The sequence below is a fragment of the Ovis canadensis genome, chromosome 3 (assembly GCF_042477335.2).
Source record: "Ovis canadensis isolate MfBH-ARS-UI-01 breed Bighorn chromosome 3, ARS-UI_OviCan_v2, whole genome shotgun sequence".
Classification (NCBI taxonomy): domain Eukaryota; kingdom Metazoa; phylum Chordata; class Mammalia; order Artiodactyla; family Bovidae; genus Ovis; species Ovis canadensis.
This window is the reverse complement of record NC_091247.1, coordinates 708097-733941: the sequence shown is the minus strand read 5'-3', so window position 1 is coordinate 733941 and position 25845 is coordinate 708097. Positions and strand designations below refer to the sequence as shown.

Here is a 25845-nt window from a genome sequence, read left to right as displayed (position 1 = left end):
GCTGGAAAGGCGTTCTGGGCCCACAGGCCCAACTTTGCTCTCTCTGAGGCCTCAGTCTAGCGCCTGCCCTTCAGTGTCACCCACCACTCGAGTGTGAGAGCTGTGCACGTGAGCAGGTGCCCAAGGGAGGGGCAGCGAGGGGCCCTGGCCCGAAGGCCGGGAAACTGAGGCAGCCTCGGCCGGGGGAGGGCTCGGGGTCCAGCCTGGGCAGCGGCTCTACTCAGGCCCCTCCTGCCCCATCTCGAGGCCCCGCCCCGCCCGGGCCCGGAAGCTCAGCGCCGGGGGCGGCCCAAGCCCGGGTCTGGCGGGAAGGGGCCCGCTGACCCCGAGCCTGGTCTTTGGGAAAACCCTCGAGCGCGGAGGCTTCTGGGGACTACAGTCCGCACCAGCCGCCCGCGTCCTTCCAGGCCAGGTTTGCGCACGCGCCGGCCCCCGCCCCTCCGCCGCGGCGGACGCTGTGGGGCGGCGGGCGGGGCCCGCGGAGCCTGCGCGGTGGGCCCTGAGCTGCGCGGTGGGCCTGCGCCGTCGGCCCCCCGATTCCGGCTCTGGCCCCGTTCCCCCCGCATCCCTTGCCGCATCGGTAGAGTTTGTGCCCAGACCGGTCTGACTGGCCCCACACCGGCCGCGCGGGTCAGCTGGCCTCTGGACCACGTCTGATTGGACCCCGCCCTTCCCGGAGGCGCCCCCTGCCCCCGAGCGCGAAGGACGAGGGGTGCGGGCCCGGCCGCCCCAGGCGGAGCTCGCCAGTGCCAGGCCCTGCGCCGAGAGCGCACGTCCGCTGTGACCCCCGCACACAGCGACCCCAGGGCGTGGCAGGCGCCAGGCGCCACCTAGGACGTGAAGCTGGGGGAGGTGGGAGGGCCGAGGATGCGGCCCCTGAGAGACGGGGGGTTGTCCACAGGCCCCCCCTCCCCCACCAGAGCAAAACTAGTTTCAGAAATGAGCAGGAAACGCCACTTGTGTATGAAACTCATGTTGCCAGTAGTGAGATAAGTTTTATCGGCAAAGGTATGCAAACCAAACATCTTTCATCAGTTAGAAACACAGTAAGCCTCCGAGCAGAGCAGCGTGCTCAGTAATGCCCTGGTCTCTGCCTGCGGGCAAGAGGCTCAGGTCACCGTGCAGCCCCCTCCCTCTGCTTCAAAGCAGTGGCTTTGAGGCTGTGGGTGACGGCCAGGCCCCAGATCATCTGCGGGCCTGACCCAGGCTCCTGTCCTGCATTCCGTTGACCTGCCGGCTCGCGGAAGGCCTGGACATGGCCCAGATGGGTCAAGGCTGAATCAGCCAGGCTGGCAGGGTCCCCGGGAGCCCAGGCCTGGCCACCACCCATGCAGGAAAGGAAAGGTGGGTGGCTGCTGTGCTGCAGGATTGGGGCCTTCTGGCATCTTGGGAACCCTGTCTTTGAGCCCCGCCCGAGGCCCCGCCCCTCCCCAGGAGGAAAAAGCCAGCTACTGGAGGCTCAGCTCACAGGAGCAAGGACCTGGGCAAGAGGACAGCTCGCCGCCACCGCAGCTCCAGGTGGGTCCTGGGCTGAGGGACTTCCCCACCCGCGGTCAGACCAGCCTAGCTGTGTCTCCCAGCCCCCGCCCCACTTCCAGCTCCATCACAGGGCCCTGCCACTCAGGGAGGGTGGCGGACACCTGGGGACAGCTGAGAGATGCTGGCCTTCATGGTCCCTATACTCTGCCATCTTGCACACACACACACACACACACACACACAGGCCTTGCACACTCAGGCGCTTCCACAGCCTGGCTTACCTGGGGATGCAGCTGCTGCCCTCCCCGGAGCTGACTTTGTCTCCTTTGCTCACCTTTGCCAGCAGGGCCATGGACCCCCATGAGACACTCGTCAAGAACCCGTATGCCCACATAAGCATCCCGAGGGCTCACCTGCGGCCTGAGCTGGGGCAGCAGCTGAAGGCGGGCTCATCCTCCGCAGAGTCGCAGCCTCTGCCGGTGAGCTCCTGCACCCGGGAGCCTCTGGAGGAGGCCCCAGGGCCCCAGGGCGCCAAGGAGGCTGCCTCCGTCCGGGGCCAGCCAGCCTGTCAGCAGCCCTGCAAGCCCTGCGGCAGCGGGCAGCGCCCAGCAGGCCTGGCCTACGCCGGCCCGCCGCCCGTGGGGCGCGGCGACGACATCGCGCACCACTGCTGGTGCTGTCCCTGCTGTCCCTGCTGCCACTGCCCCCGCTTCTGCCGCTGCCACAGCTGCTGCTGCGTCGTCTGCTAGCCCGGCCCCCGCCGGCCCCGAGGCCTGGCGCCGCCAGCCGGCCTCCGCTCAGGCGGCCGTGGCCAGGGCCTGGACAGCTGGGACCGCCACTGTGGCGGCGTCACGGGCACTGGCCGCTCCCCTCCCTGGACAGCTGCACCCAACCCACCGGGAAGGCTGACATGTCGGGCCCAGGCCCCTGGAATGGAGCCCTGGGCACTGCCCGTGCTGGGGGCACCCTTGACCGCCTCTTCGAGGCCCAGGCCCAAGCAATAAAGCTGTGCGAGCTCCCTCCTGGACACTTCTTCCTTGCCACTGTCCCCTTGGGGAGGGTCCCGGGCTAAATGCCGCCAGAGACCGCCAGCCTCTGTGGGACAGTCACGGGCGGGGCAGCCTCAGGACAACCTGACCTGCGGCCTCAGCTTGGCCCGTGGGCTGGACAGGAAGGCCAGTTGGGGGCAAGTTAGACAGCAGGAGGATGCTGTGCGTGGAACAGGGTGCTGAGCCCGAGACAAGCCTCCCGGAGGAGGGCCCGGTTGGCAGCACTGTGGCGGGTGGGACCAGCGCAGGCAGGTTTCCGGGGGTGGGAGCCCGGGGCCCCGCACCTGGCCCGGCCCACCCGTGAGTCACTGCCCTGCCTGTGTGTCTTTCTGGTTTCCCACAGATCACCCTGGTCCCTGGCATCTGCCATGTGCTGTTCCCCACTGTCCTGCCTCTGGGGCCCGGGCTCTGTAGAGGTGGGCAGACAGTGCTGGGCCAGACCCGTCTCCCAGCTGTCTGGGCAGCACGGCACGCCTGCGTGGGAGGCCGGGGGTGCTGAGCCCCTCGGGCCTGGGGTGAGGCAGGAAAGCGCGTGTGCAGGGGGAGCATCCAGGCCAGCACTAGGTGCCTTGATGTTTCTGGGATGGGGCAGACAGCTGGAGAAGGCGAGCTGGCCTCGCAGGATGGACGGGTCCCGGTGACAGCCCTCCCCTGACCCCTGGTGACTGGCCGCGTGGCAGGACCGGTCTCTGGGTGTGGGCAGACATGTCATTGGCCTGACTACATGGGGACTCAGACATGCCAGGTTCCCGGCCCCTGCCCCTGGCTGGCCCCCACAGGAAGATGACCCCACCCGGGGCGGCCACAGAAACCCGTCCAACCAGCCCAGGAGGCAGAGGACTGCCAGGGTGGTGGGAGTGAGGAGGGGCCTTCTGGCCCTTGGCCTCCTCCAGCGGGGGAGGTTCTGGGGTCTGACCCCCTCCCAGCCCTCCCTGACACACCCCATCCTGCTATGCCACCGGGCTGGCCCTGGGGCCTTGGCCAGGTGTGTGCCAGGGGGAGGTGGCCTCTGAAGGGGCGCCAGGGGCTTTCCACAGCACCCTGCGCCTGGGGGTTTCTGGGTGGTCTCTCCACTCCTGTGCTTGCGGGCCTCCTCGCGGGGCTAGCTTGTGATGGAAACGCCGAGGGGACAAAAAGGCACTGTGACAGCTCAGCACGGACACACACGCGGGGGCTGAGCCACGGAGTGGGGGGCCCCTCGGGGCTCTGAGCTTGTGGGGGTCCTGGCAGGTTTCCTGGAGGAACCGAGTGCTGAAGAGCCCGCAGCGCCCAGGTGGGAGCCAGAAAGCTTTCCTGTGGTGAGTGGCGGTCGAGTGTGAGTGGGCGCAGGGCCGGGTCTCGAGGCAGGAAGTTGGGCAGTGCTACGCAGCGTCGGGGGGTGGAGCGGGGGCGTCTCCAGCCCAGTTGGTGGTGTTGGTGGATCCAGTTGCAAGCGCTTTGAGGCTGAAAGGGGAGCCCACGCAGCCTGCAGCCACCACCTGCCTCCTCGCTGACTGGTCCATGTCCAGCCAGTAACGTGAGCCCCAGGGAGGGAGCCCCAGGCGCCCCGGGTCCCCCCAGCCTGCCCCTGGCCACCCTCGTTCTGGACACAGCCACCTGGCAGAGCAGATGCAGGTAAGACAGACCTGGGGCTCGAGCAAGTGGCTGGGGGGTGGGTACGAGCCTGGGAGGGTGCCGAAGGGCCACCGAGGCCGGGCCGCAGGCCAGGGCGCTGCCCGACCAGCAGTCACGAGGACTGAGGCTGTGCCCAGGCCCCGGTGTCGGCCAGCCCCACGGGCCACTGCCCACCTCTCAGGCCTGCAGAGGCCTGGATTCCGGTCCTCTGGGGCCGGGGGAGCACTTCCCCTGCTGAGCCCAAACCCGGGGGATGCTTGCAGAGGCCATACCTTACCCACTCCGTATCCCTCCCCAGGATGCTGCTGCCAGAGGGGCACTCAGCCTCTGAAGAGGCCGCGGCCACTGGGCCCCAGCGCGGTGACTGCGTCGTCTGCTACTCGGCCTATGACCTCGCCGGGCACCTGCCCCGCCGCCTCTACTGCGGCCACACTGTCTGCCAGGCGTGCGTGCGGCGGCTGGCTGCACCGGCCCCCGAGCAGCGCTGGGTCCCCTGCCCGCAGTGCCGCCAGAGCACGCCCGTGCCCGCGGAGGGGTGGCCATGCGGGACCTCGACCTGGCTGCCCTCCTGGCCGTCGGGGCCGGGCGGGGGCCGTCTCGCCTGGAGCCTCACCCTCCCGGGCCCCCCAAGGGCAGCCCCACTGCTACTCAGCAACCGGCCGGGCTCCTCCCCGCGTCGGAGCCCCTGCCCCGCTTCCCCCAGCCCGGAGGCTGCTGCCCGGCCTGCCGCAGCCTCTGCTGGGGTCCCCCAGGCAGCCCCCAGCTCTGAGCGTTGCTCGGCGCTGCCCCTCGGAAGGGAGCCTTGGCCTGCAGCACGAGGCACAGGCTTCCCGAAACAGCCCCGTGTTCTTGCCCCGGGGCCACCCTCTAAGGTGGTGAGCTGTGCCCACAGCGCCGTGCACCCCTGCAGGAGCTGGAATCCAGGCCAGGCCCCAGGCCCCACGGGGGTCTGTGTGCCCTGCGGGGGCGCTGCTGTCAGAGTCCCACGAGCCCAGCGCAGGTCTGGACGCAGCTCAGAGGCAGCTCCTGCAACTGTCTGGGGGCCAGTGTCCGGGCCGGGGCTGCAGGCTGGGGGGCAGGCCCAGCAGAGGCCGCTCCTGGCCTGCTGGAGGAGGGCCCCTCCTTACAGAGCCCTGAGCCCAGCTGGAGGGTCTCTGCCTTCACCCTCTGTGAAGCCCACCCGCTCACTGCCCCCAGCTCGCGGTGTGTCAGGTGGTTTGGGGACGACAAGCACGGTGGCTGCTGCTGCTGTAGGTGTGCAAGGAACTCCAGGCCAGGGGGTGACTGCGGAGGGGCGCTCACGACAGCCGGCCCCTCCCCGGGCCTGTGGCATCCTGTGCCTCCCGGGGGTGGCCACACAGACCCTCAGAGGGACCAGAGACAGACCCCACCGGTCTGACTGCCGCACGCCCACCTCCCCGCCGCGGGAAGGGGTTGTTGCTCAGGACCCCTGGAAGGGCCGAGGGGCCCGCCCCAGCCGTGGGGGGCAGGATGGGAGGGACAGGCCAGAGAATGTGCTGAGAGGACAGTCGGAGAGTTCCTCCTTCATGGGGACAAAGTCCCCCAGCCCCGGTGGTTGGTGGACAGCAGGCAGGGGCTCGAGGCAGCAGCCGGCTGGGGCGGGGCTGCTCACCCTCCCCACATACCCGGAGTGAGAAAGGGCCCGACTCCAGAAAGAGGCACCTGTGAATGAGGGGGCCGGACCAGCTGGGGAGAGAACCGGGTGGGCTCGGGTGCTGGGCTGAGCAGCAGCGTGGCCTGGAGTGGGAGAAGGCAGGGACGCCTGTGACTGTGACCGTTGCTGGCCCCCTCTGGGGCTGCGCCGCTGGGTGGGAGCTCTGCCAGGCCCAGCCCTGAACTGGGTGACCTCAGGGGTTGCTGCCCTCCCAGCCCACCTGGTGCAAAGAGCTTCCTTCTGGCCACGTGACCGCGGCAGGACAGGTACGAGAAGGCCTGCAGAGATGAGAGCAGCCTTCCCGGGGGGTCCCCAGGACAGCCGGCCAGAGTGCCAGCATCCTGCCTGCCACAGGCGGCCAGCATGCAGCATCCCGCCATGTCCCTCAGGCGTCCACGTGCGGGAGCCCAGCTCTGGGGGCCGGCTGCCCAGCCCTGCTCACCCCTGGGTGACGGTGGGGCCTGGAAGAGGCCGGCACCCAGGGCTGCGATGGTACCCCTGGGGGGCCCTTGGCTCCTGGGTAAACATTAATGGGCTCAGTACACGGCAGGTCATGTGCGCGCCCAGCCGATCTTTGACCTGCAGCTGCTCTCAGCCCGTGTCTCCTCCCCGAAGGTGCCCCTCACTGCCCACACAGGTAGGAGCTTCTAGAACCAGGCGGGGGCCCAGGACACTGGGGTCAGGGCCCAGGGCTTAGCGCCCACCTCACTCTCCAGCAGCTGAGGTTGAGAGACCAGTTTGGGGGCAGCCAGAGGGAGGGGTTACCGCAGGCTCCCCAGGACCCAGACCCTGGGGGTCCAGGCCCAGCAGGCTGAGGAGGGAGCCTTGAGGTGGGGTGGGGCATCAAGCCTCTTGTCCTGCTCCCCATCACTGGGAATGGGCCCTTATCAAGTGGAGACGTTGCCGTTTGGTACCAAATGCCAAAGTCTAAGCTGTGACCGTCTGCAGTGGCCTCTGTGACACCCAATCGGAGACGCCCCGGAGTCCCGGCCACTTCAGGCTACGCCATAGCACCCTGGGTCACCCACCAGCCCTTCCTCCAGCCAGAATCAGCAGCGAGCCAGGGCTTCCTCCACTCTGTGCCCCCAGACCAGACTGAGCTCACCTAACAGCCACCTGGGGTCACTGTAGCCATCCCCCTGCAGAAGGAGGAAGGGGGAGACCGCTGAGGCCAACAGCAGGTGGGAAGGGGGGACGGTGGGAAGCTCTCAGGCCAGGACACCCCAAGAGCTGGCGGGCAGGGGGCAGCGTTGAACTGCCCTTCTCCCCGGCAGATCTGGGTTTGGGCCTGGGTCTGTTCCTGCTTGAAATCCATGCCGCATCCCCTCACCGGTGGCCCGGCCCCTCCCGCCCCTCTGGACACAGTTGGCCTGGTGGACCAGAGGCTGGGAAACACAGGTACCAGAGACCCAGGGTCCCAACCTCCACCGGCGTCCCTGCCCACCCACCTGGCCCCTGACTCATCACACTGGGGAAGCTGGGAGAGGGGTACCAGCCGGTCCCCAGGAGAGCCCACGGCCAGACCCTTCCTTCCCGCTGCCATCCCTCACCCCAAGCCCCTGTGCTTCGGGGCTGAAGGTGTCCAGAAGGTCCCTGGCCCTAGCTGACCCCGACCCCTGCAGGGATCTCTGGTTCTGCCTCCATACTGGAAGACAGAGACATGGACCCCTGGGCCCTCCCTCAGCTGAAGGACCCCGGACAGGCCTGGAGAGGTAGGTTTGGAGGTAGCGGGTAGTCGGTCCAGCACGGCTCCACCTTGCCGGGTGTGAGTCTGGAGAGGGTTCTTGAGAGAGCGAGGAGGGGCTTTGCTCCAACAGGCCCCACGGAAGCGCACCGCAGACCCCAACCAGGGCACCCGGCCCTTCAGCAGGACGGCTGCCCGCCGCGCTGGTCCTCCTCCTCCGTCCTGTGGGCAGTCAGGCTCCCAGGAGACCCCACAGGGCTGTCAGCCTAAGCATTCTGCCAAGGGACAGACAAGGGGGATTGAGGCCCTGCCCTGGGAATAGGGAGAAAAGGAAGGGGCCTGGGAGGGGTGCACGGGAGGGGTGCACGGGAGGGGTGCACGGGAGGGCGGGACCCGCCAAGGACCGCCCTGCCCTGTGTCCTCAGAGCTCAGTGCAGCCGGCAGGGCGCTGCGGGTGCTCACCGGCTTCCTCAAGGCCTGCGGGCTGCTGGGCGGCCTCTACCTCTTCATCTGCTCCCTGGACATCCTCAGCTCCGCCTTCCAGCTGCTAGGCAGTGAGTGACCCGACAGGTGGCTGCGGGCTGGTGGCCAGCCCGGCCTCCCCAGCCTCAGGACACCTGTCTCCCGGGCGCAGGCAAAGTAACTGGAGACATCTTCAAGGATAACGTGGTGCTGTCCAACCCTGTAGCGGGACTGGTCATTGGCGTGCTGGTCACCGTCTTGGTGCAGAGCTCCAGCACATCCTCTTCCATCGTGGTCAGCATGGTGGCCTCCAAGCGTGAGTGCCCCTCCCCTCCCGGGATGGTGGGGGGGTGGCGGCGGCTAGCTGACGCCGCGCCCCCACAGTGCTGACTGTCCGGGCCTCTGTGCCCATCATCATGGGTGTCAACGTGGGCACATCCATCACCAGCACCCTGGTCTCGATGGCACAGTCGGGGGACCGGGACGAGTTTCGGAGGTGAGCGGGGTAAGGGGCAGGCAGGGCCTGGGGTGGCAATCCGGGTGGTGGCCAAGGCCGGCACCCAGCTGCCTCTGTGCGACCCCAGAGCCTTCGGCGGCTCGGCTGTGCACGGCATCTTCAACTGGCTCACGGCGCTGGTTCTGCTGCCGCTGGAGAGTGCTGCAGCCCCCCTGGAGAGGCTCAGTGCGCTGATGCTGGGTGCCGCCAACCTGCAGCCCGGGGGGCACGCGCCCGACATCCTCAAGGTGCTGACCCGGCCGCTCACACACCTCATCGTGCAGGTGAGGCGGCTCACTCCTTTCTGGTAGGACCCACAGGCCAGGGCCCTGCTGGAAGGGCTTTGCTGGGGAGACCAGTCTGGGCCCAGGGTCGGGTGGGGCAAGCACGGTGGACCTGGCTGCAGTCCTCCGAGCCCCAGGCCAGTCCTGAGGAACTGACGCCAGTCCCGGATCCTCTGTTCCCAGCTGGACGCTGATGTCCTTATGGGCAGTGCTACGGGCAACGCCACCAACCGGAGCCTTATTAAGCGATGGTGCGGCACCAGGGAGCAGACGGTGAGGCGCCGCTGATCCCTGACCCCAGACCCACTGAATTACCCGGCCCCGCCTACTCTGACCCCGTCCTGAGCCCCACCACCTTGTCTTCCCAGGCCGCGGGGAACAGCAGCCACTGCGGAGCGGCGGCGGGGGTCCCCTGCCCTGGGAAGAACGGCTCTGCGTCTGAGGGGCCCGTGCCCTGTGAGGCCCGGCCCCGCGCGCCCCCGCCGCCCCGCGCGCCCCCGCCGCCCCGCGCGCCCCCGCCGCCCCGCGCGCCCCCGCCGCCCCGCGCGCCCCCGCCGCCCCGCGCGCCCCCGCCGCCCCGCGCGCCCCCGCCGCCCCGCGCGCCCCCGCCGCCCCCCGCCGCCCCCGCCCGCCCCGCGCTGGCCGCGGCTCACCTGCCCCCGCCCTGCCCCAGGCCGCCACCTGTTCGCCGGCACGGCGCTCGCGGACCTGGCCGTGGGCCTCATCCTGCTGGCCGCCTCCCTGCTCGTGCTCTGCTCCTGCCTCGTCCTCATTGTCAAGCTGCTCAACTCCACTCTGCGGGGCCGCGTCGCCCAGGCCGTGAGGACGGTCATCAACGCTGGTGCGGCGGGAAGCGGGGCCGCCGCGGAGGTGGGGGCGGGGAAGCGGGGCTCGGGGTCAATGGGTCTCGCTTCGCAGACTTCCCCCGCCCATTTGGCTGGCTCAGCGGCTACCTGGCCATGCTCGTGGGCGCCGGCCTGACCTTCGTGCTCCAGAGCAGCAGCGTCTTCACTGCAGCCATCGTGCCGCTCATCGGTGAGCAGAGCCCGCAGCACCTGGGGGGTGGGCTCAGAGCCCGTGATGACCCCCGGCTCCCCCAGAGGTCGGGGTGACCAGCCTGGAGCGAGCGTACCCTCTCTTCCCGGGTGGGTGGTGGGTGGGCTCAGAGCCCGTGATGACCCCTGGCTCCCCCAGGGGTCGGGGTGATCAGCCTGGAGCGAGCGTACCCTCTCTTCCTGGGTTCCAACACTGGCACCACCACCACGGCCCTGCTGGCAGCTCTGGCCAGCCCCTCGGACATGCTGCTCAGCGCCGTCCAGGTACCGCCCTCCTGCACCCTCCCCGGCCTGCAGGCCCCTCCACTCCCAGTGTGGGCTGGGGCTTCCGCTCTGGGTCAGACCCCCTCCTGTCCGGTCCTGTAGGCTGGTAGTGGGACGTGTGTCCTGGGGCCTCAGGCCTCGCTCTCCTGGACTCCACCTCTGGCTGCCCACTCAAGCCCACAGCCTCGCCTCCTGGGACCCCAAGGGCCCTGTGGGACTCCTCGGGGTCCCAGGCCTTCCCCTCTTCCCCTGCAACCTCATTATTTCCAGGACCCTGTAGCCCCAGGCCTTCTTCCTGGTTCCAGCTGGCGGCTTTCCTGAGGGGCCGCTGTGGCCTCAAGCCTCTCCATCTCACCACCTCTGGGATGCCCTCCACCCCCCAGCGGCCTAAGCGGCACAGGTCCCCACTTGGACAACTCCCCAGCTCCCTCCGTGCACTCCTACCCAGTCCCAATTCTGCCTCCAGGACGCCTCCCGCCAGCCCCCCAGCTCTGAGCCCCACGCCCAGTCCCATCCAGTCCCCCTGATTCTCTACAGGTAGCCCCTTGGGCCCCACTGCCTCCATCCCAGTGCCCTCATAGGTGCGGCTCTAGAAGGCCTGGATCTCACTGGGCTGCTGCCCACAAGAAGAGATGAACCCCAGCGCTCCCCAACTCCCACCTGCTCTCTTGCCTCAGCTCCATCTCTGTCCATTTAGAACCTCCCAGTGCAGGGCCCTGATCCCCCTCCTCCAGGAAGCCCTCCGGAATGCACCCACCACAGCGACTCCTCGACTTCTCCAGCAACCCCTGGAGAGAATTGTGTTCCTCCTCGCAACTCCTCCTCGCAGGAGCCAGGCCAGAACCTGGGGCTGAGTGGCTAAGCCCACTGAGGAATGAGCATGAGTAGGGTCGCTGTGGATGAAGCATGGGCAAGTGAAGCCGGCTCAGGGGAAGGTGGAATCCCCAGAGCTATCAGAGACACAGTTACCACATGGCAACGCCGCACTGGGCTCCCAACCTGCAAGGCACAGTGGGGTGTGGGGAGAGCATGCCCACCACAGTGGCCATCTCAGACAGACCTGGACACCTCCTTTCTGCCAGGACGGGGAGGAGCATGGCTCCCACGGAGCCCAGGCTCCTGAGTCCCACCCGCCCGTCCTTCCTCCCTCCAGGTCGCTCTCATCCACTTCTTCTTCAACCTGGCGGGCATCCTGCTGTGGTACATGGTGCCCATCCTCCGGCTGCCCATCCCGCTGGCCAAGCACTTTGGGAACCTGACCGCCAGCTACCGCTGGGTGGCCGTCGCCTACCTGCTGCTCTGCTTCCTGGTGCTGCCACTGGCCGCCTTTGGGCTCTCCCTGGCGGGGGGCGCAGTGCTGGCTGCGGTCGGAGCACCCCTGGTAGTGCTGCTGCTCCTCTTCGCCCTGGTCACTGTCCTGCAGCGGCACCGGCCCGCCTGGCTGCCCCGCCGCCTGCGCTCCTGGGCCTGGCTGCCCCTCTGGCTCCGCTCTCTGGAGCCCTGGGACCTCCTGGTGAGACGCTGCTGCCCCTGCAAGGCCTGCAGCCCCCCTCAGGCTGCGGCCAAGGAGGCCCACTGTTACGAGAACCCCCAGGTTCTGGCCTCCCAGCAGTTGTGAAGGGTGGATGTGCCTCACCCTCTCGCCCCACTGGCCTCTGGCGGCCCAGGGGGATCCCAGTAGCTGTGGACTTCTGAGTCACCTGGGTCGCCTTCTTTGCAAATAAAAAAAGCCTGTACCCAAGTGTGGGCCGTCTTCTCTCCCCAATCCGGGGCTGCATGGGGAGGGTCCCCCTCGACACCCAACTTCCCTCCACCCCACCTTCGACCCCAAACTTTCCCCACCCCACCCCCACCCCGCCCGGGAGAGAGCTGGGGGTGGGGCAGTGCCTTTGCCGCCCCCCAGCGGACACTCGGGGGCCAGCGCCGAGCCCGAGTAGGAGCTGGAAGTCCCCGGAGGTGCGGCCAAACAGCCGAAGCCCGAGCTGTGACTGACTCTCCACGGCCGCCGGCGGCAGAAGGCCCTGAGTGCGGCCGATCCGGAGCGGGGAGACCCCGCAGCAAGAAGCTCGGGGTCCAGGGAGGCTGGACGCGCCCGGGGCCTTCCCTGTGGTGCAGGGAGGGAGGGCGGACGCGCGGGCAGCTCCGGCGCCCTGCAGCCCCTGTAGGCGGTCGGCCTGGAGGGCGTCACGTGGCCGCTGCGGGGCCCCGAATTCCGCAGGTGCGCCGCGGAGTGGGGGGGGGGGCACGGGTGAGGACCGGGTGGCCCCGAGGTGCCCCGCTCCCCCGCGTCCCCGCTTTCCTCCCGCGGCGCGGCGCCCACCGCTGCGGGGCACGGGGATGCGGGTGCGGCGCGGGGCTGCGGGTCGGGGGTGCAGAGCCGGCGGGCCAGTGCGCGGTTACCCATGTCCGCCGGCCTGCACCGGGGCGGCCAGGGGCGCCACCCCGCCGTTCTGGGCAGAGCAGGTGCTCAGTGCCCCCACCCCAGGAAGTGGGTCCTGCCCGCTACGCCCGGCGCAGGTCGCCCCTGGAGGCAGCACCTAGGTAAAACGTCTCTGGGCCAGGTGCCCACCCGGGGCTGACTCCCCTCCCCCTCCCCCAGCCCTCCCCCTGCCCGCGCCGCGGGTTTCCACATAGGAAGGCTTTTGTCTGGAGCCCGGCGCTGGTAACCTGACCCCGCTCCGGTTTAGGGCTGCCCCCAACACCAGCCGGACCCGTGCCGCCACAGCCCTGAGAGGAGAGTGTTGGCAGATCCAGTCTCTCCCCCAGAACTCGGGCGCCTTGGTGTGCCCATGTGCAGACGGCTGGGCAGCTCGGACCCGCGTGGGGGCGGGGGTGGGGGGTGGGGATGGGTTGCCTGTTTCTCGGTTTGCAGCTGCGACCAGTGATCACCTTCTGATCCAGGGATGCTGCCCTGAAGATGGGGGCCACCTTCCTTCCCAGCCCCCCAGGTGTGCCTAGCCAAACCCGATAGGGGGACAGGTGTGAATGGTCAGGAAGATGAGACCGGGACCCCAGAACCAATTCCTGTCCACAGTGGCGTCCTCTCACTCGGGTTCTCACAGACCCCCCTTCCCGTGTCCCCCAGCCCCTCTCAGCTCCATGTCTCCTGTCCTCCCAACAGGCCTCTAGGTCTCCTGAGCCTGGCGCTCACCCTGGCCTCTGGAGGAGCGAGCCGCCTGGTCTGAGACCCACAAGGGGCCTCGTGGGAACAAGACCCCTGTGGCAGGTCCATGTACCTGTTTTTGGCTTCCTCCCACTTTTGTGACCTCAGGACACAGCTGCCCTTCTGACATCAGCCTGACTCTCATGGAAGTCCCTGAGGAGGGGCTGGGCCTGGCTGTTTCCCCAGGGACACGGTGGGGGAGGGGGCTCACCCTCCCCGTGGTGGGAAGGCAGTGAGAAGGGAAGCAAGTACCCAGCGCGTGCACCTCTCCTTCCGGGGCCGGGTGAGGCCGCCCACAAAGGCTGACTGCTGGGTCCTTTGAGGCCATGAACCAGGCGGTAATGCAGCCTCCCGCTGGGACCACGGCCACCGGTAAACAGAGCTGTCGTTGAGGACGCCTTCAACAGCTGCAAGCTCGGGCGGGAGGGCCAGGTGCCCCGCACCCCCACGGCCCCCGCCCGCTCTGCCTTGCGTCCCGCTGGGCCCAGACCTCCCCCCAGCCTGGACCCGGTGGGTCACTGGAGCCCACCTCCACCCTGCGGCAGGCACGCCCTTGGTCAAGGGTGGGGACCTGCAGGGCCTCCCCCCCTACCTGCCCTGTGCAGCAGTGCCAACTGTGGTCCTTGGCCGAGGGCCACGGGTAGGCCTGCTGCCTTGTTTCCGGCCAGTGTTCACTTTGGGAGAGTGAGGTGGGCAACCTGGTGCCAAGAGGGGCCCTGGGGCTCATACCGGGGGGTGACACAACTGTTTTGTTACCTGTAAAGCAGGGGTGCCACGCTGAACTCCCGGCTTTGCGGGCACTGGTCACAGGAAGCAGAGACTTCTGCCAGTGGGGGTCTCAGCCCAGGGTGGGGGGCGAGGAGGGCAGGCTCTGACAAACATTTCAAAGTGCCCCAGCTCACTGGCTCGCTTGGAGCAAAGTCTGAGTTTTTCCCTTTCTCGCTGATCCGTGACGACTCGGTGCAGCCTCCCTGCTGCAGTGCAGGGCCTCGCAGGCCTGCTTGGGCAGCTAAGCTACTTTGCAGAGCTAGATGCCAGGCAGGGACCCTGCACACACGACAAGCCACTGCCTGTGGCCAGCACCAGCCGGGCCCACCTTCCTGGACTAGTGCAGGGGAAGGGGCTGGTCCCCTAGGCCCTTCAGGAACTATTACTTTGACATGCTGACTCACGCTTCAGGTCAGGCTCAGGACTGCAGCTGCAGACCACTCTCAGGGTATGGAAAGACTCATCCCTATGCCAGCGTGCTATCTACCAACCGTTTCACCCCCAGATTAAGTGTACCGTGAAGTGCCCTAATGCTGCAGCACGCCAGGAAACGGCGCTGTCATGAAGTACACGGTGAAGAGCAAGCACAATCTCTCTAGGTAGAAGTGACCAGGGGTTGCCCACAACATCCATGGGCTGGAGAGCAAACGAGGGTAAGAACCTCACTGAGAAAACCAGAATCGAGAGAGGACCCGTGGCCACAGCGAGAGAGACTGTCCATGGCGAACATTACGAAAACATAACGCAAGCGTACTGTTTTTGAAATGATTGATTAAAAGTGTGACTACATGCAAGTTAACTGTTTTTTTTTTTATAAGTTGTTTTTTTTTTTTTCCCCTCCAAACAAAATTCAAGGAAAAGTACAAGCATTTGTTCAGCCAGGTGTACCTATCTGTGGTTGCCCAGAGACCTGGGCGCGGCCCTCGTGTCTCCACGCGGGTCTGTGAGCTCCTGGGGCCAAGGCACCAAGGCAACAGGCGCCAGGCCAGCGCGGTCTCCACAACAAGCCGCAAGCCGCTGCCGGGCAGGGCCCCGTCCTGCTCCGCCCGCCCCGCGCCCACCTCTCTGCAGCCGGGCGCCGCGGCCCCACGCGCTCGCCCACCTGCCCACGACCCGTGCGGGCCTGAGGACCGAGGAAGGGGGCAGGCGGCCTCCAAAGCTCAGGGGGCGGGCCAGGCGCCGCCGCCCCTCGGCCCCCGATCCCCGAGGGAGTCCGTGTGAACGGCGCCGAGCCCCTCCTCCGCTCCAAGACTCCGCAAGATGAGCCTGGCCGCCCTCTAAAAGGCGCACAGCGAGGCCTGGGCCCGCGCGAGGGCCACGGGGCGCGCCCCGCCCGCCTGCCCGGGGCTCGGCCGGCCCCCGCAGCGCCCCGCCCGAGCCCGAGCCCGCGCCCGCGCCCGCGCCCCGCCCGCGCCGGTCCCCGCGGCACTGCGGCGGTTACCAGGACGCCGGCCCCGCCAGCCAATAGCGGAAGGCTGTCGGCGTGCTCTGAGGAGCCAGCCAATGGGAGCACAAATCAATCATTTGAAACAGCCAATGGTCAGAAGACCGCAGAGCGAGGGGGGGAACTTGGATAGGGAGTGCAGAGGCCGCGACGGACCAATAAAGAGCGAGCGGCGCCGCGAAGGCGGGCCTTGGGCAGCCCGATTGACGGGGTTACAGCCAATCAAACGAAGCCGCCTGCCAGCCTCGCTCTGGACGCCCAATAAGAGGCTGGCGGGGGCGGGCGCGGCGGGTATATAAGCGCCGGCGCAGCGTCGGTTGTAGCACTCTGCGCGCCCGCATTTCGGCTTTCGTTCGGCTCTTTCCTCCGCAGCCGCCCCCGCTGCAGCCGCCGCCGCCGCCATGAGGGAGATCGTGCACCTGCAGGCCGGCCAGTGCGGCAACCAGATCGGCGCCAAGGTGAGCGGGGACGTCTGGGCCGGCGCGGGTCCTCCGGGCGGGGCGGGCTGGCGGCGGGAAAGATGGCGGCATCCGGCGGGCGGCGCCCCCGCATTGCGGCCCCTCGCGGCGCCGCAACCGGGGTCAGGGCGGCGGGCAGCGGCTGGGGTCTGTGGGGACGGCCGGGCGGCGGGGGAAGGGAAGGCCGGGCCGCGCCGCGCCGCGCCGTCCGGGGCGGGGTCGGCTCCGGGCACCTCCGGCGTGACTCAGCCCTGGACCGGCCCGCCCGCGTCTCCCGTAGTTTTGGGAGGTGATCAGCGACGAGCATGGCATCGACCCCACCGGCACCTACCACGGGGACAGCGACCTGCAGCTGGAGCGAATCAACGTGTACTACAACGAGGCCACCGGTGAGGCCCCGCGCCCCTTCCCCACCCCCGTGCCGCCCCGCGGCCCTCCCCTCGCTGACGCCCTCCCGCCCCCCAGGTGGCAAGTATGTGCCCCGCGCTGTGCTCGTGGACCTGGAGCCGGGCACCATGGACTCTGTGCGCTCGGGGCCTTTCGGGCAGATCTTCAGGCCGGACAACTTTGTCTTCGGTGAGCCGCGGATCGGGGTGGGTGGCGGCCGATAGACAGGACGGCGCAAAGGTCAGGGGGTGCCCAGTGTCGCCATCTTCAGGACTCGCAGAGCCGAAGTTCTGATCCACTCTGTATCCTCAGTAGAAGCTGGGTTCCAGGACGCCCTCCTCCTCTCAAGAGTTAGTCAATCCCCTCACCTAAAGCGGCTTTGCCGAGAAGGCCCAGCTGTCTGCCTGCCGGGAAGGAGCAGGCAGATGTAATCTCCCTGCCGGGAAGGCTGAGCTGGAGGCAGTGGCAGCTCGTCTGCTCTTGGGAGTTGGCAGAGGCTGCCCGTGGGAGGGGCTGGTTTGTTGTTGAACCGTGTTAGCGGGTTTCCTCGGGTACGTCGCTACCGTATCCATCTGGGGGCCTGTCTGCTACACCCGCGGGGTGGGGTTGTGCGTCATCCACACGGTGTGTCGTTTGGCCTTTTTGGCACGAGTGATCAGTGGTGAGCACACGCCTGGCTGAGTAGCAACCGGCCCCCCTCTCTTGCAGGTCAGAGCGGTGCCGGGAACAACTGGGCCAAGGGACACTACACGGAAGGGGCGGAGCTTGTCGACTCGGTGCTGGATGTCGTGAGGAAGGAGGCGGAGAGCTGTGACTGCCTGCAGGGCTTCCAGCTGACCCACTCCTTGGGTGGGGGGACTGGGTCTGGGATGGGCACCCTCCTCATCAGCAAGATTCGGGAGGAGTATCCAGATAGGATCATGAACACCTTCAGCGTGGTGCCCTCGCCCAAAGTGTCGGACACCGTCGTGGAGCCCTACAACGCCACCCTGTCCGTGCACCAGCTGGTGGAGAACACGGATGAGACCTACTGCATCGACAACGAGGCGCTGTATGATATCTGCTTCCGTACGCTGAAGCTGACCACCCCCACCTACGGGGACCTGAACCACCTGGTGTCGGCCACCATGAGCGGGGTCACCACCTGCCTGCGCTTCCCGGGCCAGCTCAACGCCGACCTGCGCAAGCTGGCCGTCAACATGGTGCCCTTCCCCCGCCTGCACTTCTTCATGCCCGGCTTTGCCCCGCTAACAAGCCGGGGCAGCCAGCAGTACCGGGCACTGACGGTGCCCGAGCTCACCCAGCAAATGTTCGACGCCAAGAACATGATGGCCGCCTGCGACCCGCGCCACGGCCGCTACCTGACCGTGGCCGCTGTCTTCCGGGGCCGCATGTCCATGAAGGAGGTGGACGAGCAGATGCTCAACGTGCAGAACAAGAACAGCAGCTACTTCGTGGAGTGGATCCCCAACAACGTGAAGACGGCCGTGTGCGACATCCCGCCGCGCGGCCTGAAGATGTCGGCCACCTTCATTGGCAACAGCACGGCCATCCAGGAGCTGTTCAAGCGCATCTCGGAGCAGTTCACGGCCATGTTCCGGCGCAAGGCCTTCCTGCACTGGTACACGGGCGAGGGCATGGACGAGATGGAGTTCACTGAGGCCGAGAGCAACATGAACGACCTGGTGTCTGAGTACCAGCAGTACCAGGACGCCACGGCCGAGGAGGAGGGCGAGTTCGAGGAGGAGGCGGAGGAGGAGGTGGCCTAGAGCGGCCGGAGCCAGAAGGCTGAGGCCGTGGGAACTCTTTATTCACTCACAGCCCGCTCTGATAGTCTGTCTCACTGTGTGTGTGTTCTTTCCTGTCTCGACATCACGTGCTGTACAGCCACCACCATTAAAGCGTTTTCATAGTGTTTGGCCACGCCTCTCCAGTTCCTTCCGATAGGCCCTGCGGGTGCTGTTGCCGAAGGTCAGTGCGTAGTTGTCCTGCATGGCTGTGAGGGGGATGCTGCCGCTGAGCCCCTGGGCTCACTGCACGCATGGGGAACACGCAGGGCTGCTGCGGGGGCCGGGGGCTGCCTCCCAGAGGTGGGCCCAGCCTGTGCACAGGAAACCCCCAGGAGGCCAGCGTGTGGTCTGCAGGCACTTGGCCTTTTGGCTTTTAGTCAGGGTTGTCAGTGAGCCCCTTCCGCACTGGGGAAGCGGAGGCACTGAGGGAATTTTGGGTTATCCTGTCCCAGGGGAACCTTGCCTGAGGTTAGGCCTGGCTAAGAGGGCCCAGCCCCTGGCCCCGCCCCTCAGTGGCCTGTCGCCACGACGTTCCCAGGAGGCGCCCCCCTGCACTCACATGGTATGAAGCCCATGTAGAAAGGGATCAGGCCCTGGCTTCTGTAGACGCCGTTGCTGGGCCAGTGTGTGCTGGGCAGCCTCTCGCCCAGGGCACAGATGGGATTTCTGAGCAGAAACTAGGGAGACAGGCAGGTCAGCGCTGCCATGTCCTGCCTCCCCAGCTGGAAACCACGGAGCAGAATGTCCCGGGGGCGCGTGGCTGGCATTCTGGAAAGTGAGTGGCTCGGGTCTTCCCTTCCCACAACACTCCAGACCTGGGAGCCAAGACCTAGTCAGAAGGAGATGGCTTGGGAGGGGCGCGGAGCGGAGGGGATAGCCTCTCTGGGCAGAGCGTCCTCCAGGGAAGCCAGAGGGTGGACACGGCCTTGCTCACCCAGGGGTGGTGTCCACACACCTGGCTCTTGTCGAACTCATCCATAGCCTGTGTGACCCCATCGCGATAATTCATCCCCATCACCCAGGCAAACCGAGGGACAAAGCCTGCGTAACCTGGGGAAGGAGGAGATCAGGGTCCCCTGCAGGTCCCCACTTGCCCCGGGGGTCTCAAGGCAGTCTGTGTAGGCTTCTCCCTCTTCCTAAAGAGGAGTGGGCCCTCAGAGCGCCCACCCTTGGGAAAGGCCCACGGGCAGCCTCACTTGCTCTCCCCCAGGCCCTTGGGGCCTTGGTGGGGAGGGCACGCACCTGAGATGGCCTTGCGCTGGATCAGCTGGGGGTGGTCTAGCTGGGGCAGCCTGTGGAACCTGCCCACGTCGAGTGTCTCCTGCCAGTGGGCGAGGGGTGGGGACTCATCCCTCCTGCAGTGGTACAGCTGGAATGGGGAGGCATGGGTCACCGCCCAGCCCCCGCCCAGGTCTGGCTGGGGTGGGGCCTGGTGCCCGTGTGCCCGGGGTGCCCCTCAGTTACCTGGTACTGCCCGGGGGCCTCGCAGGCAGGGGCGGTGCTCTTCCAGACCTCTTCCCCTAATGCCAGCCGCAGCCCCGGGTGTCCAAGGTCCCTGGAGTCCCCCTTCCTGCCCGGGGGGCAGGGGGCATAGGGGGGATAGGGCATGAAGCCTGCAGGCAGTGGGACTTGCCTGGATACATTCTCACCCCCCAGGGACCCCTGGGCATCCGCCTCCTGGGGTGGGAACCGGCCCAGCATCTCAAAGTTCTTGTAGGGCTTCAGACCTGTGTGGGACAGGGCAGCCTTGAGCCACAGCAGGCAGGAGAGCATCCTGGGGCATGGCGGGGCCGGGGCTGGGGGCGTGGGCGGCTCACCAGTGTAGTGGGGTATGTAGGGCTCGGTCAGGTCACGGCAGGGCACAGACGGTGGCTTGGGCTCGCTGAAGTCCTCGACGAACCGGGGCTTGGCGATGGGGGCCAGCACGGAGCAGGGGCTCTTCTGCACGCTGGGGTCTGTGAGCAGCTGCGCCGTGGTGCGCCCGTAGGTGTCCCCCACCCGGTAGCGCAGCTGCGGGTAGAAGCCGGCATAGCTGCAGAGGCGAGAGGGCGAGGCCGGGCCCCGCCAGCATGTGTGGGTCTGGCCTGCTGGCCTCAGACGAGAGCCTCCACCTGCCTGCAGAGCGGGGTCACGGCAGCCCCGCCACTTGGGGCTCCTGGGGCTTGAGTGGGCCGCTCAGGCCAAGCACCAAAAATAGGCCTGGCCCGTGGGAGGGGAGCTGCGTCGTCCTCCCCACCGTCTGCGGGCCATCCGCCACCCATTTTCCAACAAGGGGCCGAAAGAGAGAATAGGGAGCTCTGCCCGCCAAAGCGTCGCAGGGAGGAGACGGGCTGGGCCTTGGGCTGAGGCACACGGGAGCCGGCAGGATCCCGGGAAGGTGTGGGAGGACGCTGCTCGTGGGGGAGGTTCAGGCCTGTGGGGAAGTGGCGTGGGCGCCATGGCTAAGCCCGGAGGAGTGGCCTGTGTGCCAGCAAGGGGTGTGTGTTTCTTTTTAAAACTTGCCTGGGGGCACAGTGCAGGGGCACGGGCTCAACCCCTGGTCTGGGAAGATTCCACGCACCACGGAGCAACCCACAGGCACGGAGCCTGCCTGCTGCAGCTCCTGAAGGCTGTGCGCCTGGAGCCCGTGCTCCGCCAGACAGCACTGCGCTGAGCAGCCGGGCACTGCCGCGGAGCGGGGCCTCCGCTCGCCACGGCCAGGGAGAGCCCGTGCCCAGAGACCCAGCGCGGCCACAGGTAGCAGATGCCAACATACATACATAGAAAATCTATCAAAACACCTGCTCAAGTGGATGCAGGTCAGTCAGCGAGCTGAGCGAGGCTGAGCCTGAAGGTCAGGGCCTCTTCAGTGTCCCTGGGGTTGCCTCTGTTCTTACTAGCCTTTTTCGGCGTGTGGTCTGAGTGTGTGTCAGTGTGCACACTGTGCGTCAGCGAGGAGGCCCATTTCTGCTTATCTTTGGTCATGCTGCGTGGCAGGCAGGATCCTAGTTCCCCAACCAGGGATCGAACCTGTGCCCCCTGCAGTGGAAGCTCAGTGTCTTAACCGCTGGACCCCAGAGAACTCCCCATTTCTGTTTTTGATGTGAGGACACTAGCAAGGCGGCCTGAAGGCCATGCCTGTCAGTTCACCCCAGGTGCTCATCTCCTCTTTATCTTTTTATTTTTTCATGTTTTGGGGGCACAGGGCATGCAAGGTCCTAGTTTCCAGGCCAGGGGTCGAATCCTTGCTCCCTGTGGTGGAAGCAGAGTCTAACCCCTGGGCGGCCAGGGCTGTCCCAGCTCAGCTCTCTAAAGCGGGACACACTCTGGAGGGAGAGGCCAGTGCGCCCAGCTGTCACGCCGTCCCCAGCCTCTGCTCTCCGCAGACGTGCGCCCACCTGGCAAGGCTGCACCGGTAGGGCGGGCTGGCCAGGCCCCTGCAAACCTGCCCCGGCTTTCCTGGCTGGCCTGCAGCCTCACCCCACTCCCCGGGCACCCCGGTTCCCAGCTCCTGCCCAAGGACCAACCCCCACCCCCACCCCTGCTCTGGCCTCAGCTTCCTGGAGACACAGCTCTGGGGTCCCCTGACGCCCCAGCCATGCTCCGCCGACCCCGGGGACCCCAGGCCCGCCCCAGGGCCGTGGTGCTTACCCAGGGATGTAGTGAGGTTCTGGCGAGAAGAGGTTGTGCTTCTGAGTGGCTGTCATCACGCCTCCGTTCTGCGGGGCTGCCCCCAGCCCTGCGCCTGCGCCTGCCACCTTCCAGAGAGGAGCCCTGTTGCCTGGCAACCATTGTGAGGAGGACTGACTGCTGAGTCGCCCTGCCTGCAGCACTGGTGAGCACTCCCACCTCAAGGCGGGGCCACAGGCTGGGGCTGTCACACTGGGGAGCCCCCTGGGTAGAGAGGGGCAGGCCCCTGCCAGGAAGCTCACAACCCGCAGGAGGCCGGGAGCCCGGTGAAAAGCAGCCCCTCGGGGTGAGGCTAAGTGAGCCCCCTCCTCACGCACGAGGCGCTGGCCACTCTGGAGGCACCGCCGCGAGGTTCAGCAAGCGAGCCTCCTGAGGCAGGGGGCCACTGGGACCCTGTCCTCGGGGGTCTTTGCTCTGGAGCTGGCACTGCTCTTTAAGTCTCCAAGTCCGGTTCTTTGCGACCCCAGGAACTGTAGCCCACAGGCTCCCCTGTCCGTGGGACTTCCTCAGGCAAGAGGACTGGAAAGGGTTGTCATTTCCTTCTCCAGGGGGTCTTCCCGACCCAGGGGTCGAACCCATGTCTCCTGATCTATCACTATTTTCCATTTAAAACAAATCCTGATTTTTTTTGGGGGGGGGTGTGTAGGGAGGACTTTCTAAGCATAAAAATGAAGACAGGTAGCATAAAGGGGACGGTTAGCAGGTTCAAGCACATGTCAAACAACAGAATAATCAATACTGAGACAGGTGACAGGGCCGGGGAAGTGTCTGCAGCGAGTGCTGCGTGCAGATACGGTATCGGTAGAAACAAGCTCCCAAAGCAAACCCATGAGAAGTTAACACCCAACAGAAAAGCCCGTGAAGCGTGCCCACAGTGAGGACAGAGCCTCAGTTGAACGAGTGAGGGCGCTGGCGGCCTGACCTCACCAGCACAGAGACCACCTCTCACATGGGGACGCCGGTGGCCGGGCTTTGACCCGCGGCTTCCACTCGGTCCCGAGGAGACGGCCCGCGGAGCACAGGTGTGCGCGTCATCCGCCGCGGCAGGGTTCATCCCGGGGAACCCGAGCTGCTCCCCAGGGAGCGACCTTGGAGCAGGCGGGGAGCCCCTCGCCCTGATTAAAGGTGTGTTTCCTCAAGCGAGTCGCTACCGCTACCGACAGGAGCGCCAGGCAGGCCCGGCGGCGCCGGATGGGGGGGCCTTGGAGAGGGAGAGACGGGCGTGCATGGGGGACTGGGGGATGGGACATCCTTGGCTGCGCTGCCCCGGTGAGGCCAAGGCCGGGGCCGGGGGCGGGTCGGCTGGTCGGCTCCGAAAGGCACTGCGGGGGCCTGGCGCCCACCTGGACTCCCGCTCACCCGGCATCGTGCCTTCGCGTTTCAGCCTCAGCAGCCCTTCTGTCTGTGATGACGTCCAGGCTCTGTGTCCCCCAGAGGACAGTGTCCCCCAGCCTCACCTGAGCCCCCAGGCCTGCCTCCCCCTTCCCTGGGGAGTCCCCTCTGCCCTCCCCCATGTCTCCTTCGGCTGGCCCTGCAGGCTCAGCAGCCCACAGCCCCCGCCTCCCTCTCCACCCTCTGCCAGAGCCTCAGTCCTTCCTGAGCACTATTAGAGTGGGCCCTAGAGCCCCGGGAGACCCAGAAGTCCAGGAGATCAGACGGGTTGGAACAAGAAAGGGGAGGAGGGAGAGAGGGCAGCGGAGTTGAGAGTCACTGGGGCCTGCTGGCTGTGGCTGATCCCAGGCCAACCCACTGTGCGGGTCAGCGGAGGGGTCACTTCTGGGCTGGACAGTGCTTCGCAGGGAGTCCCTGGCAACGGGGGACCCACGTCCAGTCAGTGAGGTCACAGAGCCCTGTGATGTCCCTAGGGGAGGGGAGCCAGAGGCCCTGATAATGAATTTTGACCAAAAGGCGGTGAAATTCCTGGCAAATTTTCACATCAATGGAGGCAGACACTGGACCCATGGCTCCCTGAAGCAGAAACCACCTGTGACTTCCCAGTAACTGCCCGCGCGGTGGGCTGGCTAGGGGGCAGTGGCCTGGGCGGCCCTCCGGCTGCGTGGACGGTGGCTGCTCGTGTCTCCTGCAGGCTCGATGCTGCTGTGCTGTTGTCAGGCCTGGAGCTAGGGCTGGGGGCCACCTGGAAGGAGATGTGGCCCCCAGCGGTGCAGGAGCTCCAGGTGGGGCTCAGGACGCAAACCAGCCCCCTCCCGGAGCCCCTCACTTGGAACCTGAGGGAGCTGTGTAAGTGAGGGCTCGGGCTCCCCAGCCCCGGGCCGGTCAGGGGAGCAGGCGGGGCGGGTGGGGGCCGCTGGGAGGACCCAGGCCCAGGGCTTGTTCCACCAGTGCTGGAGCAACGCCCGCCTATCCTGACCGACCTGCATGTTCCCGGCCCCACCAAGTATCAGGTGCCAGATGCATCGCTGCGAGAGTCCTCCCCACACCCCCACTTCAGCATTGGCCGCAGGCACCCCACCCATGGTGCGTGCCCCTCCCCCCGCCCCCCACCGCCCACCCTCTCACCTGGAGAGGGACCCCTGGCCATAGGCACCCCTGTGACCCTGTCCCCACTGCAGAGGGCGGTGGCCGCAGGGCGTGGCAGACTGCGTGGTTCCAGAGTGAAAGCCCCTTCACCCAGAAAGCTGACTTCAACCGAGAGCAGAAGGTGGGGGCGGGCCTGGCAGGTCCTGGGCTGGGCGGACCCCCCCGGGGGGGCAGGCCCGCCTCAGCCGCATCTCTCCACAGTGGCCGACGCCTGCCCACTATCAGCTGCCCAGCCCGCCGGCCTGCCCAGCCTTCAGCCTCAGGGGCCGCCCTGCCTCCAGGCCACCTGAGGCCCGAGCCCGCCAGGGGGTGCCGCAGGGCTGGGGCGCAGGGCCCCGGACCCAGCCCCTCCTGCAGGCCCCTCCGCCCACAGGGGAAGAGACGGGCCCTGGCCCCAGCACCTACAACATCCTTCCGGGCTGCCGTCTGAAGGGCCCGTGCCCACCCGCCTTCTCCATGGGCCGCTCGCCCCTGCTGGCCTCCTGGCTGGGCTCCTGTAAGGTGGGGGGGAGGTGGGGGGCGGGAGGGGTGGGCCTGGGTGGGAGGGGTGGGCGCAGTGACTGCACCTGCCCCCCCTCTGCAGCCTGCACCCCAGGCCCGGCCGCCTACGACGTGGAGGACTGCTACAGCTCACGGTTCCCCTCGGCACCTGGGGTGGTCATCCAAGGCGTGCGGAAGCCCAAGCGCCACGACACTGGCCCCTTCTGTGCGCTCTAGAGCCCGCGGGGTCCACCCGGCCTGCCGGGTCAGCACATGAAACCCTGCCCCCCGGGGCCTTGCTGGGCCTCCCTCTGGAACTCAGTGCCCCCACCCCCGGCCTGGCCTTCTGACTCTCTGGGCACTTCTGGTCCACTCTCCTGACCAGCCAACCCCTCTGAGCTGTGGACGAGGAGGGCCCATCCCCTTGCTATATACCAAGGTGCTGTTGGTTCGTCCGAGTTGTGTGTGCGTGGCGACCACTGGCCCTTCCCCTGAGCCGTCCTGCAGAGTGGCCCGCAGCGGACCTGCTGCGTCTGCTGTCCCCTGGCCAGGTCCCCTTCTCTTTCCCTTCAGTGCTCTCTTCTCTAGAGTGGCTGGGGTTGCAGCCTGAGCCTGGTGGGAGGGGTCTCTGGGCCGTGTGGATGCCCCCACCTAGCTGTGCCAGCCAGTGGGGGGATCCAGCTGCTGGTCTTCCTAAGGGTCGGGCTGCTTGCTGAGCTGAGGAGTCAACTGTTGGGGTGGAGGTGGGAGTCGGCTGCCGTCCTGAGGTGGGGTCAGCCTGCTCCCCAGCCAGGTAAGGCCCAGAGGACCTGCTCATTAGGGCCTGGCTCCACTTCTCCCTGCAGCTGCCCCAAGACCCTGTGAGCTCAGCCAGGGTCGTGTAGACCAGGCTGCAGCCAACAGATGCCCTGGGCTTCACCGTGAGGCCCTGCCTCACCCACAGCAGTGGCCTGGCATGGGCTCGCATCGCCACCACCCTGCCCTCCTGCCCAGGGGTCGGCCCCAAGCCTGCCTCCCTGCAGGGGCCTCCTGCAGTTTGCGGTGCCTCCTGTCCCTGCACCAGCTCCTCCAGGGGCCTCCCCG

General features: G+C 67.3%; 5 protein-coding genes across 10 annotated transcripts; 4 read left to right on the top strand and 1 right to left on the bottom strand.

Annotated features, from left to right (window-relative positions):
- Positions 1–1733: 1733 nt before the first annotated feature.
- LOC138435261 (RING finger protein 224-like) lies at positions 1734–5014 on the top strand. The gene is given in 5 exon segments (XM_069579626.1): positions 1734–1958; positions 3759–3826; positions 4041–4142; positions 4441–4667; positions 4670–5014. Coding segments are annotated over 5 exon segments (831 nt in total). The 5' UTR covers positions 1734–1766; the 3' UTR covers positions 4912–5014.
- A 138-nt stretch (positions 5015–5152) lies between these two features.
- SLC34A3 (solute carrier family 34 member 3) lies at positions 5153–11803 on the top strand. Of its 6 annotated transcripts, XM_069579623.1 has the most exons (15): positions 5709–6083; positions 6368–6454; positions 6766–6998; positions 7092–7215; positions 7440–7529; positions 7927–8055; positions 8136–8279; positions 8348–8459; positions 8548–8743; positions 8927–9016; positions 9112–9199; positions 9417–9584; positions 9662–9778; positions 9938–10062; positions 11216–11803. In XM_069579623.1, the coding sequence occupies exons 4-15, from the start codon at positions 7131–7133 to the stop codon at positions 11678–11680; spliced, it is 1809 nt and encodes a 602-aa protein (XP_069435724.1). In that variant the 5' UTR covers positions 5709–6083; positions 6368–6454; positions 6766–6998; positions 7092–7130; the 3' UTR covers positions 11681–11803. The 6 variants fall into 6 exon arrangements, with proteins under 6 accessions (XP_069435721.1, XP_069435725.1, XP_069435724.1 ...); XM_069579621.1 differs by lacking the exon at positions 6766–6998 and having other exon boundaries at positions 5717–6083; XM_069579620.1 differs by lacking the exon at positions 6766–6998 and having other exon boundaries at positions 5153–6454.
- Positions 11804–15448: 3645 nt separating this feature from the next.
- TUBB4B (tubulin beta 4B class IVb) lies at positions 15449–18197 on the top strand. The gene is made up of 4 exons (XM_069579617.1): positions 15449–15895; positions 16176–16284; positions 16361–16471; positions 16991–18197. Exons 1-4 carry the CDS (start codon positions 15839–15841, stop codon positions 18049–18051), a joined length of 1338 nt encoding a protein of 445 aa, XP_069435718.1. The 5' UTR covers positions 15449–15838; the 3' UTR covers positions 18052–18197.
- On the bottom strand, positions 16990–22019 carry CIMIP2A (ciliary microtubule inner protein 2A). Its single transcript, XM_069579618.1, has 7 exons — positions 21703–22019; positions 19890–20104; positions 19537–19799; positions 19315–19441; positions 19028–19122; positions 18632–18749; positions 16990–18278 (listed from the first exon to the last, which is right to left on the bottom strand). The coding sequence occupies exons 1-7, from the start codon at positions 21756–21758 to the stop codon at positions 18190–18192; spliced, it is 963 nt and encodes a 320-aa protein (XP_069435719.1). The 5' UTR covers positions 21759–22019; the 3' UTR covers positions 16990–18189.
- Positions 22020–23015: 996 nt separating this feature from the next.
- Positions 23016–25065, top strand: STPG3 (sperm-tail PG-rich repeat containing 3). The gene is made up of 6 exons (XM_069579619.1): positions 23016–23738; positions 23828–23982; positions 24085–24219; positions 24315–24403; positions 24484–24778; positions 24866–25065. Exons 1-6 carry the CDS (start codon positions 23632–23634, stop codon positions 24997–24999), a joined length of 915 nt encoding a protein of 304 aa, XP_069435720.1. The 5' UTR covers positions 23016–23631; the 3' UTR covers positions 25000–25065.
- The last annotated feature ends 780 nt before the right edge of the window (positions 25066–25845 follow it).